This window comes from Haliotis rubra, unplaced genomic scaffold (genome assembly GCF_003918875.1).
Source record: "Haliotis rubra isolate DU_JTF1 unplaced genomic scaffold, ASM391887v1 Scf132, whole genome shotgun sequence".
NCBI lineage: Eukaryota > Metazoa > Mollusca > Gastropoda > Lepetellida > Haliotidae > Haliotis > Haliotis rubra.
Genome location: NW_025765248.1, coordinates 1423152 through 1439181, shown reverse-complemented (window position 1 = coordinate 1439181; position 16030 = coordinate 1423152). Strand labels below are relative to the sequence as shown.

Genomic DNA, 16030 nt, shown 5'->3' with positions numbered 1-16030 from the left:
CCACCACTGAGGATGTGTCACTTTCATGGCTGTGAAGCCGATCCAGCAAAGCGATACCTATTGTTTGAAGCGCCACTACTTGTCATCAGACAAGTTGGCGTGAACTTGTGTAAAGCTAGTGTGACCCGTTTTGGCTGCTCTGGCGGTAATATCCTCTTTGTTCAAGCATGCCTGATACAGTCCACACATGTAGCAGCGGGAACACCTCCGGGTTGCCGTCGCTTCGCTTTGTGTGAGGATGTACTAGCAGATCGCACACTCTGGTAGTTGCAGTAGAAGCAGTCCTAGGTCTTGTATGAGAATAGGAATTCATATTCTCACGCTGGTCAAGGAGTGCCCCAAATAGTTGTGGGTCTCTCGCCTGACTGATTTCTGCAATACCCTAGGTATTAGAGCTGGTGGAGAAACCGTAAAGTGTTTAGTCCTAGGCAGGAGATGCCCATGTCCGTTGCCCCTGTCCGTGGATCACGGTACGGGCGGATGGAATCGTGTCGGCTGGGCGACGGAAGGATCTGCCGAAGTTCCGGCAATCTCACCCATCGCAGATATGGCGGAGATCTGGATATGGCGCTCGCGAACCGGGGCAAACAGCGTTGGACGGGTGATGCGTCTTCATCAATTTCTTTAGTTTCTTCAGATGTGGCATCACTGTTTGTAGGACGATCCGAGGGTTGACCGGCCATGCTGATCATGGCGGGATGCAGAGGTTCGCCGGCACGGCCGAATCAACCGTTATGGAGGATGTGAACCGTCTCATGGAATTGAGCTGCGTGGCCCGCCGCCATTCAGATCGCGTTTCACTGGTCAGGTGGATCGCAGGACGCCGTGTTTTCCATGGCGTTGTAAAACGCCAGAATCAATGCTACGATTGATCCGGCCTGCGACATTGGGTGGTTGTCGGGGATCATTACCGGAATAAAATCGCCATGCGTTGGGCCCGGCAAAAAGGCAGACAATCCGGCAAACTTCTCGCTGGGGTTCGCCATATGGGCAGCGGACAACATCGGGATATTCCATGAACTCGTTCAGCGAATAGTGATGATGATTGCCGAAATTATTTCTCAAAATAAGCCATCGTACTGGCGAAACCAGATAAAACGGAACGGGAGGAACGTGCCGGACAAGACGTATCTATCCATCTCGCGAACACCCATTCGACAGAAACGACGGAATGAAGATGGCGAATCGCGCTGCAGGACGCGATCTTCAACCATTCGCCAGCACTACAAACGCAGCACCGGTCTTTGGCAAATGTTCTGGCAACCCTCATAGGAACGTCCGATCAAGGTCCGTCGGCTGTGGATATTGGAAGGAAGCGTTATGCGCAATTTCATGACGCGTGTTGGTATCATATGAACCATTTGTGGGATCATTCAACGTCCGGAGCACTATCAGCAGGCGGTCAACCCTCGAATCCGTCCGAAATATGAAGCATACATGGGATAAATACTGCGGACCATGGCGCGAAAGATCTGGTGCGATGGGCGATATCACGAATCAATCACTTGGGATCTTGCATCACATCGTTTCGACTCACCGTGTGATTAAAATGGTGCGCGAGATATTGGCGTAGAAATATTATATACATATCGTATGATGCTGGAGTAGACTATTTTACATTTCATTGCGTAGACTCATACTGGAACGAAGTCAATGCGTATCGCCGTATAAATCGATGAAACTTTCATTCGTCAAGAACCGCCATCAATGATGATTCAATTCGCAGAATAATAGAACGCCAGTACCAGGAATGGGTTGACATTCATGCATTTCTAAGCGCAACGGGAAAATTCACTTTCTTCGACTCAAAACCAAATAACCATACCGATCCATCAAATTTGATTCTCAAGAACAATGAAACCACAACATATCAATCATAACCGGATACGGTCGCTGGATTCGTCGGACCGGACAGTGATTACCGGCTCAAGTATATCAGCATATGCGACGGGACTATATCAAGTCAGCATATCGCGGCAAGATCTTTCACTTCCATACGGGATGACGCTTCGCCAGTGAACATACCGTTGAATAATACGCTTTCGACGGTGTCAAAAGTAGTGATCTGTTGGAATGGACGCTGGCGGCGATATGCAGCGCGTAGCAGATAATCAATCGCACATAAAGTCAGGATTACACGCGAAAGCGTATGTCTTACTGATATCGAAGTGGTTCCCGGTGGAGGATCGTTCGTCACCCATGATGATATGGTGTTACGTACGGAATTTCGCTTTACTACCTGTTAGCACAATCTGATGGAAGGCGGTTTGTGGAGGAATAAAGGCGCTTTATGCTTAAAAGCAGGTTGACGGGCTCCTCGTACTTACGATCGTTACCAATTTAAAGCAGAACAGGGCATAAATGTCACGCGTGATACCACGTGATTCGAAAAGCTATAGCAGAATCAGAAGGATGAAGCAGTAATCAACCGAAGCTAGGAACTACGGCGACACAGCAGAATCGTTCGCGAAGATTCTATTGATCCGGAACGCTGCCTTGGCTGAAGCGAATTAAATTCATATCGGTGGGAAGAATTGTGCTGTTATGACGTTGATTGCCGTATGAAATGACGGCGAAACTGGAAGTCCGCCGCGACGCTTCTGCGGGCGATCTTACATGACTGCTATAGGAGCGCTGAAGTGATTCGTTCGCAGCACCGGGATGAAATTCACTTCGGCGGTTCCATCGGGAATGGAAACTGTTCGCCAGCGAGCATTTCAATGGGAATGGTATCAGATGGCGATAACGTAATGGCGAAGACGCCCAGCGAGAAATATCCGGTCGGGATAGAATTTCCATAAGCCCATGGGGGGGATGTGCAGTGGTCTCCAGGTATGGGCATGAGGGGATGGTTGGAGTGGGCAGCGAGGGTTGGCCTGTGTGGTGTGAATCATGAATCATAAGGTGATGGAGGACCCCTCATTCGAGGCTTGGTGAGCATGACTGGGAGTTCCTGACCATTGAGGCTTTTGAAGACATTCCCACTCAGGCCATCAGCATCAGTGTCTCTTGCTTGGGTTCCCGGGTCTGGGGCAGGCAGGCAGCTGCCTTTCTCAAGCCAGTGGCGTGGCCCAGGGCAGAATCCTCTGTTGACTCATCCATGGAGTCTCAAGGTACAGTGGAGGAGGGATCTAAGTCCAGTCACATGGCTGACTAGGTAGTCACCTGTGATGAGCCTCTGGGAAGACTCAATGGATTGGATCATTGGGAAGGGACCCTACACCCTGAACAGGGGACAATCTCAGTGAAGATACATACAAGTCCTCAAAGCAAGCAAGTTGTAATCTATCAAAGTTGTGCTGTGTACTTCAGGATGAGACAATCCTCCCATCATCTCAGATGGAATTCCTTGAGCCACCCTCCCTATTCCTCTAAGGTCGATAGCAATATGATCCGGAGATCCATCATCTGACCCAGCCCTAGGGACTCAAAATACATCCTCTGGGAGATCACAGCTTGGTGACACAACTCCTTCAGAGGCCCTCCTTTGGAATCAGGAGAACTTCGTGTCCATCACACCTCTCTCAGGATGGCATCCTTCCTCATCATTGAGAAGTTATCAGATGCTCCAACATCCTTTCCAAGTGAGCAGGACTTGTCCCTTGGCCTCCTCAGAGACGTTACCTCAGGGCAGCTCATGACCAGTGGCCAGGAGCGTCTAGTACCGTGGTAGGAGGCAAGCTCGTGAGACTCAGACAGGACCTGGGCAGAGTCACCCTCGGATGGAAGTAAATAAATCTTCAAGTACAGAAGAAAATTATATCATTTGAAATTTCAAATTCAAGAAGCGAATAGATCCAACTAATTCTAGACACAGTTGTTCAGGGCATTTGAGATCATGAATGTTGTGAAACCCTAAACTTCCAACTCAGCAAGAAATAGTTCATCATGAATGAAAACAGCTTCAGACAAACTCAGGACAGCCACAATGGAGCAACAGGGGGTACTTCAAGCTCCTTGGAGTCATCCTCCAACCCATCATTAGGCCAGGATATAACTAGGCCTCTAGAAGTAGACCAGAGGAAAACAACCTAATTCAATTCAGCAGATGCCAGAACCTGGAGACTTTTGGGATGCTCTCTAAAACCTACACAGTGCATGTGGGCAGGCGAACAGTTTCTGCCTAAGCATTTCAAGGAGGAATCACTCAGTAGAACGTTTCATCTCATTCTTTGTGGAGGGAAGACTTCAATAAGGAGATAAGGAAATAATTTCCCTCCATAATTGCAGAAAGAAGAACCAACAAAGAACCATGGGAGAATGGACAAGGGAAAAATCAGATTTTTGTGCATGCTACATAGGAGGCTTCAGGTGGACTCAGGACAGATCTTTAACAATTCAAGACTGACAGAGGCAACAGCAGACAAAATACATACAAACTTCAAGACTCAGCACTCATGCCTATGAAATCCTAGGTTAGTTGAAAAAGACATGATAGAATGGTAATTTACAAATCCCAAGAGACTATTACTCCATTGTGGCTAGGCACAAATGCAGCTGGGACAAATGAACACAAAAATTCAAACTCATCTGACAAGAAATAGGAAGTGAAGCGTAAGACATCCTAATCATTAGAAAGGGTTTGTCATTGGTGGGAACAAGTATGTGAAGTTTTAACTATGGCGTCATTGGTGGGAACAAGTATGTGGGAAGTTTTAACTATGATGGCGGTCAAGTATGTGAAGTTTAACTATGGCGTCATTGGTGGAAACAAGTATGTGAAGTTTTAATGGCGTCATTGGTGAACTAAATTATGTGAAGTTTTAACTATGGCGTCATTGGTGGGAAACAAGTATGTGAAGTTCATCTCATTGAAGGCACTAGGTCATTGGTGGGAACAAGTGAAGTTTCTATGATTGCGGTGAGGTGTATGTGAAGTTTTAACTATGGTCGTCATTGAACAAGTATGTGAAGTTCATCTTCACAGGTCCAGTGATTTCTGAGCAGGTGTTTACTGTCCATGAACCCAGACATTGCTGGACATGTAAAAGGACATGTTTACTTGACATACAGTCAATAGAGCTTGAAACAAAGCCCAAATCCAAACCAACATGAAGATGAACACTAATCGAAAAATACCTACCTGTTTGAAGAATGGGGAAAGCGACTATTTTATCCAACAAACTGTCTGAATATTTCAGGCAAGTGAGAATGGCTTGAAACTGATTTTCTTTGACAAACCGGCGATCCACATGGCAGACTCTGACACCGTTATTCATCAAAACATCAGCTACTCTCCTCTCTTGCAACCATTTTGCTGTAAAAGGAAAAAAAAATGTGATCATCAAAATGGTATCCAATTTCTCAGAGTCCCTCTAGACAACAGGAAAAGCTACTTGAAAATCTTACCAGCCCTTCCTAAACGCTGCCAATAAGTTATCACTGAGTTTGCTACTAGCTGGGTTATGCTATTATTTACAATTTAATTACAGTAACAGTGTGATGATCATGATACACAATACAATAACAGTATTAATAATAATATTTAAGTGTCTGGGACCCCATTTTGTTGTCCAGGACCCTGAAAATTAAGAGTATGAGTCCCAGGGGACCATCAAATACAGGACTCAAGCGTAAATCCCGCACCACCAACAGACTAGCGTGACTGAAGATGTCATGGTGTGCTTATGACAATCTAAAAACATAAAGAATTACAAAATATATGTAAGTTCCATAGTCACAAAATGTGAGCCATCAAGAGATGGCAAATCCCCAATCTCCCCAATTTGATACAGATAATCATCAAGTCCTACAAGAGTCATATGTCCAACTTCCTGAAAGTATATATATGGAACATACAATCTATTTTCTGTCAAATACCAGCTGAGGAAGGGTTAATATGAGAAAAGCTGGTAGTTTGGGAGACATGCCTTAAGAAAACACATCACTGTCAACAGAGTCAGAGTCATACCTGTTGCCATAGTAACAGGATAAATACAAATTCGAAAAAAACCCTAAATATCAAAGGACAACCTGATCAATGTGTGCTTAAGTTTTGTGGATGATTTCTTATTACATTATTAGAGATATGGTCTGGACAAGAAAATATTATAGATGGACCCGGACAGACAAAGCCGATTACTATATCCCCCAGTATTGTCATAAAAAGGACAACATTTCTTACATGAATGCTTGGTTTTCTCCTCAAATGCTGATCCACCTACTTTGCGTAGAGCTCTTGAAACACTTCCTAGAAATGAAATATACATACATTATAAACTATGCTAACCCAACAGATTAACCCCAGAAACACCATCTATGGAGACTAAAGTGCTATAACTAAGAAATACAGTTCACTCTACGCCAATGAATACTGTAATAAAGTAATAATAAAGTTTTCCTGAACTAATTTAGTTAAAATATGGAGACACTTGCGTTCAAGTGCTTTAATGTTATAATAGTCCAAGGAAAAGGGTACTTTATTACACTATACATGGGGGTAGAGCGAACTGTCTTTCTTTTCTAAGATGCCAAATTTGATTCACAGGCAGAAAACAAACAGAAAAGCGACAGTGTCAGTGACCTAAATTAACAAACCTTGATCAGGGCTAACTGACAGGATCTTCCAGTGACGTGTCTGATCCCTACGTTAAGGCGCACATCGCCATGAAAACAAATGGTAAACATTTTGAAGACAGTTACTTTTGGGTTAAATATCTTCTCTATATAATTTTAATTACATCTGTGATTATCGTAAACCATATGGGGCAATATAACTGTCACATTTCTATTACCAACGAAAGTTTAGAACAGTAAATCCAGACAAGTTGACTAGTCGCGTGACATTTCACAGATGCATCGTGGGACTGTGGACACAGTCTTAGTCAGCTAACATTGCCATGTCGATGTTTAATTGTGTTTAATTTGAGTTGAGACATTTATTTTTCAAAAAAAATTAAACGTAATGTTTCCACTTGTGATGTTAGCCAAGTGAAGCAACAGTAAATCATGAAACGGGGTCCTACGGAGTAGTTTACTATAGGAGGCGACTGACAACTGACATTCATTGTGACGTCGGTCACCAAGGGTAAGTTTCATTACGATGCATCAGACGAGAATGGAGTGGTGATGTCAATACAGTGTGACATTATGCAAAAAAGTGTACTTTATCCGCTGATAAGGCACGATTGGCATCTTTGATCTTTTAGCGAAGCATGCTAAAAAATGATTAGTATTATTCATAGTAGGGAATAATCAAGGCAGGGAATGCTAATCTGTGTAATCAGTGAAATATATTCCACAATAGCCTTGGTGAATGAGATGTTTTCCTACATAGTAGTATTTGTTCATCAGCTGAGGAAGACATTGTCTCATGTGAACATATTTAATGATGCATGCAGTGAACATTATGTGCTTCTGTCAATATTGTTTACTGATGGCTATTTACCCACATGGGATAATTTAAGTGTAAACAAAAGTCATCAGAAAATGACAAATTCCCTTGGCCCAGCTCCCCCAAAATTGAAAAAACAATTCATCTGACAGTTACTTAAAGTCCAACTTAGTCTCAGTAGAAATCGTAAAAGAAATAAAAATACCCCAAATCCTCAAATAGCAAAAGGCACCACTTAAGGTTCTGTTTGATATATCTACCAATTTTTGTTGAAAAATGTTAAGTTTTTGAGACATGCTCTGGAGACAAAATGATTACTGACGGACGGACGGACGGATGGATGGACGGACAGACAGATGAGGCACTGACTAATATCCACCCGCATTATATGCCAGGGAAATAAAAGTGTTTAGATGGTATGCATAAATAACAGAGGATATCATTCATCTGAGTAAATGCTCAGGCATCAAATTTTGAGATTTTAAGGTAAATGCAGAATCAGATATTATCCAATCAAAGCCTCAACATTAATCTCTTTCCTTTTTCAAATGTAAAATGCAGAAGATAAAATTGTCAGATGGATCTTGTTCAGGCAGCTGATGATGAATATGTGAAAGCTACCATAACTTAAGGTGAGAAATAACAACTTACATGATCAGGGTTCCTCAATGGTTCAATGTCAAAGAATAAAACTTAAGATTTCCTTTTGAAAAGGTCCATTGGTTTCTGGTGAGGTGTTTAGACACACAACTAATGAAAAACAAACAGACCATATATCTGTTCACCTTACTGTCAATGAGCTAAAATCAGATAAAGCATGGTGGATTTCACTGCACCAAATTTACCATTATTCAGGTTCATATCTGTGTTGATTGGGTTGATGATTACATGTGCTTTTTCCTCAGCAATGTTGCCCTGTTTGACAACAACTTTGACGGGAACCATATGAAACACCGCTGGCGGTGGAGTTGGGGCACTTTTACCACCACTGTTGTTGGTCAAATGGGCTGGTTTACTGGACCGGGGTGGTACTAAAGGTGGGTCTGGTGATCCCCTCAATTTTTCTTCATCTTGAAATGCCTGGGAAAATACTGACTTAATTATTCATAAGAATTTCAATACATTTAGACACTTCCTCAATCCTCAAAACTTGTTACAGACACGTTATGATTTATTAATTTTGTCTCCATCCCAAACTATCAGGAGCCATCTTAGCCATTGAAGACCTATACAACTTCATGCAGTTTTAATATGATGTCTCTTACATGATGTTTGAATTCCTGAATATTTTTCCAAACTAGAGGTATGTGCATAGTACGGAAACGCTGAAGGGACCTGATGAAATAAAATTTATCTTGAGCGCACGAGTTAGTATGCTGAATGTTCAACTTCGTGTTTAGCATCTAATGGCATTACTGGAACGCACATTTGGTTGGCTGCTGGCTCAAATGTACAAATTTATATCCTTTTTGGAAGATTTCAAACGATGCAAAGTCAGAGTTAACTAGGCACTTATGATGAGACTATGTACAAGAATGCAAATGTAAACGTTCTCATCTTAATGCTTGTCAATACTATTCTTTGTAACTGATTTTACCACTTTTTGCTTTATTACATAAAGCAGGCCCAGGCCCGTACAGCTGTATAAAGCATGCTAATCAATATTTTGAGTTTTGGAGCGCTGAAAGTTGTTGTTTTCTTTGCATATATTTTATCAAACGTCCAAGAACAATGCTATTTCTTTGAACACATAACGTTTACTTAACATGTTTTAACAACAGAGGAAGTTAGGTCCCTTTGAAGAATAGACACATTGATGAAGATGGTGTCTTGAGCGAAATTCAACACCATTCGGGTCCAACACACACGATTAAACCATATTGGATACATTTTTTATGCATCCAAAGATAACCATGTCTTTGTCCAGACCATCGAAGTTGTCAGCTATGGTATCTGGTGCCAAAGAGGGACATGCACCTCACCATATGCTTCAAGTGGCATACTAACGATACTTTCCACAGACACATGCAGAAAATGAAGTCATAGCTATCCCTAGTGGTATGCCTTCCTCCTAACCGATAGAGTTACCTCCCCTTGACATGATGTCACACCATTGTTGTTTGAAAAACCTCACAATTTTTCCAAATAAAAACTGTCTTCTAGAGGATAAGGCGGGGAAGGTTGGGCGGGACATTTACCCCATAATCCAGAGGTAAGTTTACTAACAATTACTAACAATACATGTAATTGTTCCTAATTATGGCGTAAACATTCCCTCTGGATTATGGTTAGCCTGAATCCCACATACGGAAGGAGGGCTATCCCTAGTAGAATAATCCTCTAACATACCTCTAGTTAATATTCCTCAAAACATCCATGACCTCTTAAGATAACTATGACTTAGTAATGTATAAAACCCTGATAAAATCATAGGAATGTGTTAATAATGTGAAGGAAGATAACTACTAAACTGCTAGGTGAGTAGAGTCTTTCTCCCTGACAAGATAATATGTATTATTATCTATACCTCTAAAACAAGTATTTCCAATATCCATCCTTCTGACGTCATTTCCGATATTCTTACGTCATTTCCGGTTCTCTGACGTCACTTCCGGTCTATTCTCCAAGTTCACTTCCGGCCTATGATGTCACTTCCGGTTAATGACGTCACTTCTGGTTAAATGACGTCACTTCTGGTTGATTAACCCCCAAACCTAAAAGGATGGTACGACAGAAATTCTACTCCCTAGAATACTGAACCTCACCTCAGTGCTCGGTTAGTAATAAATCTCTCTATCTTTATCTCCTCTCCCCCCAAAAAAAAAGCACTAGGCAGAGAAGAGGTGCTGTGCCATTTCTAAAGGACCCAGGGAGGCCTTCATCTCATGAAGGGAAAATCTATTGGTAACTGATTCCTGGTCTAACCCTCGATAAGCGAAGGCAATAGTCTTCCTGAGCCATGAAGCAATAATGTTCTTAGAAATCTCTGTATCTACATTTTTCTTGCATGAGAGAAAGAGATGGCGACGGTTACGTCGAAAGGTAGATGTGCATTGTAGGTACCATCTAAGGGCTCGGATCAGGCTTATAAACCTATGGCCAATGTCGTCTATTGTTCTTGCAGTTGCTTCGCATTATGGAATAACCTCGGTACAGGTTTTACGATTGCAGGAGGTTTTACAATGATCATTGTAAAACCTCATACGAGGTACGAAGTTTTACAATGGTCGTTGTAAAACCTCATACCCTGAGAATTTTTCACACAGCGAAATGTTTGTTTTGGTTGTGTCAAAACTGTCTTTAAATAAATCTGTGACAGGAGAGTGATTAAGTTTTTCATGTTACAGACACGACTAAATGAAACATTTTGCTGTGCATGTCTATGCAGACATACCAATGGAAATAAAACACCCAACAAACTTTGCCACTTTATTTCTGAATACGTAATTTAGTGAAAATTGAAGGTAATGGAAATGTTTCCACGCTCGAGATGAGCATCCAACCCTGTTGTACTCTCTGCAGTGGGTTTGGTAGCAGATTCTGATGCAGTCAACTTCTCAGTTTTTGTGGTGGTGGTGGTGGTGGTGATTATTTGCAACTATGTCAGACACAAGGGCCTTCTGGGCGTCATTGCTTCTTTTGTAGGTTCGCACAGCATTGCTCCTATGACCTGAAGAAAAGATATTTGCCATCTGTGTAAAGTAATACAAAACTGACGATTTATTCCTGCAAAACACATCGTACGTACTACTTACTGTAAACAGAACTTTAATGGTATTTGCAAAAATTCTAAATTAAAAATTCATTAAACTTTACAAGTGTGTTCACAAATAAGTTGTTCCTCAACAGTTGCCTGAAACAACCTAAATTAAGCTGCAATTGCTCTAAGAGAATGGTTCGTCTTACGACCTGCTGTGCCTCCCTGACTGCATATTCTTTTCACAGTGTTCTGCAAAGTATTATGTCCCACCGGAACATCCAGGTACCACACTGTGTCATCCTTCGGCCTCTTCACCGCCGTGAAATAGAACGCATCCTTTTTGGAAGGGAGACTGTAACATTTTACAGAAATATACATTAATTGTATTTCTAAATGTATCATATATTCATGTATTTATATTTACACTTATTTTTGTATTCATTTATTTATTCGTTATTATTATTATTATTATTATTATTATTTATACTTACCACAGCGACTTGTACTTTTGGTAAAGTCGGACGTAACATCTCGTTGAATCTTCATTTTCGTAGGCTCGAACTACTTTAGGTTTAAGTTTCCTCTGGGTTATTCCTCGCTAGTTAATTTTAGACACATCTTCCGTGTAACACAGATAAGGTTGGCCGCCTGTGTCCTGATGTGGGCCAGTGATCTGAGGGTTGCTATGCAACCGGGGGCTTTGGCGTTCTTTACCTCCGCGTAACGCAAAATGCAGTCCTGTAAAAAGTAACTGTTTGATTACAAACTAAACAGAATGAAAATTAAAGCTAAGCAGATTTGAATTTCTTTTGAGATAAATAGGATACAGGATTGTTTTTGAATTTAGTGTGCCCCCCTGAAATACCCCCTCCCCTCGGTTCCGTGCTTGTATTCAATATTGATATACACGTATAGTTATAGAGATTGTTACTCACCTGTCAATAAAGAACAGTATCAAGGAGCTGTTGGGGATTTTCTTCTCCTAGAATCCCTTTCTCCCAAAGGCGTTCCTCTTCCTCCTCCAATATTATCTCCGTGTGTTTACATACAAACGTCCCGAACCCAGCAGCAGACTTTTCCCTCATTGCGGCATCGAGAGCTTTTCTACATTCGGCAAACTCATCATGTTCGAACAAACTTTTTCTTGATCCAGTCATTTTCATTACAGAGGACAAAGCCGCAAACAAACCATACAGAGTACTTGATGGGTAAGGAGTACCGTCCACATTTCTGGTTTCGAAAATGAAGTATTTCATTGCCGTGTTAACTTCTGGCATCATATCCACAAGTTAGTTTTCAGACATCCACATGAGAGGGCAATATTATCCTTCATGGGCCGTCGACAGCGCTCCTTCTGCCAGTGACTGAACACAGACAACGCCCAGTCGTTTTTGTATTTAGTCCTCTTCATCATCATTGTGTCTGAAACAGTTCGTTGTCAGACATGTTCGCTACCGTATCTTTCAGTCAACTGATGAGACCATGCGGTCGAGGTACCCGGATGTTGAGCATGACATGGCAGATTCAAGTGATCCTTATGCTCTTCATTTTACCGCGGTGTAATCGTTTCAGACTGTATGTGTTTAATTTTCCGAGCTTGTTTGAGTAATTTTTGTTGTTTTAGACGGTTTATAAGTTTGATAAAAGACGACTCCCCTGAGGTTTTACATTCTCAACCAAAACTTCGGAGTCGTCTTTTATCCTACACATAGTAACCTTGATCTATCCAACATTGAAGCAGTGGCAGGAAGGGCTGGTATTTCATAAGATCTGTGTCCCAAAGGACCTGCAGTGGCTCACTGAATCTTGGCTGCAAACTCTGGTACTGTCCTACAAGACATCGATTTATATCCCTAAGCAAAGGCAATAGATTTAACGTCAATTGCATGTAACTCCGATACTCTTGAGGCCGTGGCGAAGGCAAAGAGGACAGCTGTTTTGAAACTCAAATATTTCAGAGAGGTATCTTGCATAGGTTCCAAAGGATATCTCTGCAGAGCTTGTAAAACTAAGCACAGTTCCCACTTGGGAAACACTGTTGGAGAAGAAATGTCCTTGATCTGAAACGATCTAATAAGCTTGTGCAAGGAACGATTTGCTCCCACTGATGAACCTTGTAAATCCAAAACCGAAGCAATCGTTGACCTGTAGCCTTCAATAGTGTTATGGTTTAATTTCTTAACCGTCCTTAGATAGAGGAGAAAGTCCGCTATAATCGGAGTGGTGACTGGAGAACTGAGGAGTTTTTGCTCTCTTCTCCACTGGATGAAGACATTCCACTTGGCGTCATAAAGGGCTACTGTTGAGGGTCTAATAGATTCGGAGATAGCCACAGTAGTTTGTTCATTAAATCCCTGTTCCTTGAGGGAACTACAGTTAGCCTCCATACGTGAAGCGATAGGAGACTTACATTCTCATGGAATGTGTTCGACTTGGGCTGACTGAAAAGATTTTCCCAAAGTGGAAGTCAAAGAGGCTTGTCTGTCAATAGATGCAGAAGACCCGTGAACCACGCCCTGGTTGGCCATGCTGGTGCTACCAGATAAACTACACATTTGTGTTGTGCAATCTTGGTTAGTACTTCCGGAATTAACTTGAACGGAGGGAACGGCTTAGCATCAACAGCTCTCTCAAAAGCAGAACGTTGAAGCAACTCCTGATGGCTGTAGGTAGATGACTGGGTAGTATTAGCAGATGAATCTCTCCTAATTCTAGACTGTGGTCTGCTCCTGTTCTGGGAAAGTAAGGCCAAAGCTAGTCTCTGATTCAAGTACTGAGATGTAACTGCATCCTTAGCCTGTATAGCTTGGCTACATTGTCCATTGAACAAGGACTCCGAATCCAGGGGCAGTTGGAAGAGTAAATCCTTAGCCGACTCCGGTAGGCTTCTGATAGAATTCAATCTATATCCTCTCTCCATAGCCGTCAGTCTTCCCAGTGTACAGAGTTGGTTATGTGTAGCATACACCACTGATTGATAAACTACATCCAAAAAGGAATGTGCCATAGCCACCTCCTCTGCTGACATAGATACTAATGTGTCCTTTTTAATGCCCTCATAATCCTGGAATAGTGGCGGCAGCAAGGCTCGTACTCCTGCCGCAAACCAATTTGTGTAAGAATAAATGTCTATGGATGTACGGGCAGCGACATCTGCCTTGAGATCCTTAAAGGACAGTTAAAGGAAGCGTCTTTAGCCTTAAATCCTGGAGCCGAGCAAAGTCTGTATCCATCTGTGGCAGACAGTTAAAGGAAGCGTCCTTAGCCTTAAAATCCTGGAGCTGAGCAAAGTCTGTATCCATATGTGGCAGACAGTTAAAGGAAGAGTCCTTAGCCTTAAAATCCTGGATCCGAGCAAAGTCTGTATCCATCTGTGGCAGACAGTTAAAGGAAGCGTCCTTAGCCTTAAAATCCTGGAGCCGAGCAAAGTCTGTATCCATATGTGGCAGACAGTTAAAGGAAGAGTCCTTAGCCTTAAAATCCTGGATCCGAGCAAAGTCTGTATTCACCTGTGGCGCATTAGCCTGAATTAGTCTATAATGGATGGCATAAACGGATTTCTGAGACACCCTAGGGATGGCATTGAGTGAGGACTCCTTGGCCAGGTTAGTGTTGTAAGAATCCAACGAAGATTTCAAGGCCGATGTATGAGGAAGAGATAATCTGGAAATCCTTTGTTGAGGCACGCAGCCCGAAGTTCCTAGTTCAACTGGTGATTCCTGTTCTGGTTCATCCAATTGTGGCGGGACCGTGCTTGGATATAAGCCATGAATCAGTTCTACTTTCTGCCTGATTGACCAACCCGGGGTAAAATCCTCAGACGAAGCATCCACAGGCTGAACAGTGAGTAAATCTTCCTTCATTATAAAGTCCGGCTGGGAAACCGGATTAACTGAAGTACTCTCTGAGTCAGATAAATCCGGTACCAGGGGTAAAATTGGCGGCCTGTCAGTATCAATATAGTCCGTGGGGCCCATGGCTGTACCGCTAGGCACGTGACTGGCAGACAAAGAAATCTCATTGCCGTTACCTCCCGTGGAAGTCGTGGCTTGCTGTCCAGCAGTAGGCTGGGAGATGAAGCCCAAGGGCATGTGATCAGTCCCGCTAACCGGCTGAAGCCAATTCCCCGTGTGGGACAAGGTGGCAGGCTTTGTGTGACTAGGAGGCTTGCTCCCGGAGACAATAGGCATGGCTTGTGTTGCCCGATCAGTGAACAAAGCCTGCCTGGGATCAACTCAGTTGAACCCGTCTGCATCAAGTGAAGCCCTAGGCTTCTCCCCTTGTGGGGAATGGCTCTCCGGTTGGGACAGTATGTGGAAACCGGCTTTCCCAGGTAAAGCACCTAAAGCCTTCACGGTACTGACAGATGAACCGGTCATTGCCCTCGTCAAACAGTCAGTATTATTCATGGAAATATTGCCATGATCAGTACTCTCTTGATAAATTCTCTGTAGAGAGTTGATTTTTGCCTCATTCCTAAATTCCATCTCCTTCATAGTCTGGTTTACTGAGGATTTCAGCTCCGTTTTTTAAATGAGGAAAACGAATCGGCAATAGCAGTAATATCCAAATGAGATTCTGATTTTGATCTAGACCTCGACTTCGATTTAGACTCCGATCTCTGAGAAGAGGGAGCACCAGGGGTAGAATTCTTTGACTTACTAGCCTCAGAACAAGGAGAACGTTTCTCAGGCTGAGGCCTAGCTGCGTCCATGTTAAGCCACTGAATTTCTGACAAGTCGGACGCGTAACAAACAACGATCTACAAGGGTGCAGGGGGTCCCCGTAACACACGCTAAACAAAGAGAGTGAGGGTCTAGATCGGACATAATTTTTTACATTGAACACATTTACTTTTCGCCATAGCTGAATAAAAATGCTAAGGGAAAAAGGGCGGGAAAAAAATCTAACAAAATAGACAATTATTTATAGCAAATACGATTGTCCAAGGACCAAATGTCGACACCACTAAACCTACAGATGATATGGATCAGTGT

General features: G+C 42.6%; 1 protein-coding gene across 2 annotated transcripts in view; it reads right to left on the bottom strand.

Annotated features, from left to right (window-relative positions):
- The window catches only part of LOC124267560 (protein mono-ADP-ribosyltransferase PARP14-like), a 75393-nt gene that overhangs the window by 26988 nt on the left and 32375 nt on the right, over positions 1–16030 (bottom strand). For both annotated transcript variants that reach the window (XM_046702506.1, XM_046702507.1), the window contains exons 13-15: positions 8179–8413; positions 6125–6190; positions 5084–5257 (exon numbers count right to left, since the gene is read on the bottom strand). In XM_046702506.1, the coding sequence (XP_046558462.1) occupies positions 5084–5257; positions 6125–6190; positions 8179–8413 (475 nt within the window). The remainder of the gene's footprint in view (positions 1–5083; positions 5258–6124; positions 6191–8178; positions 8414–16030) is intronic.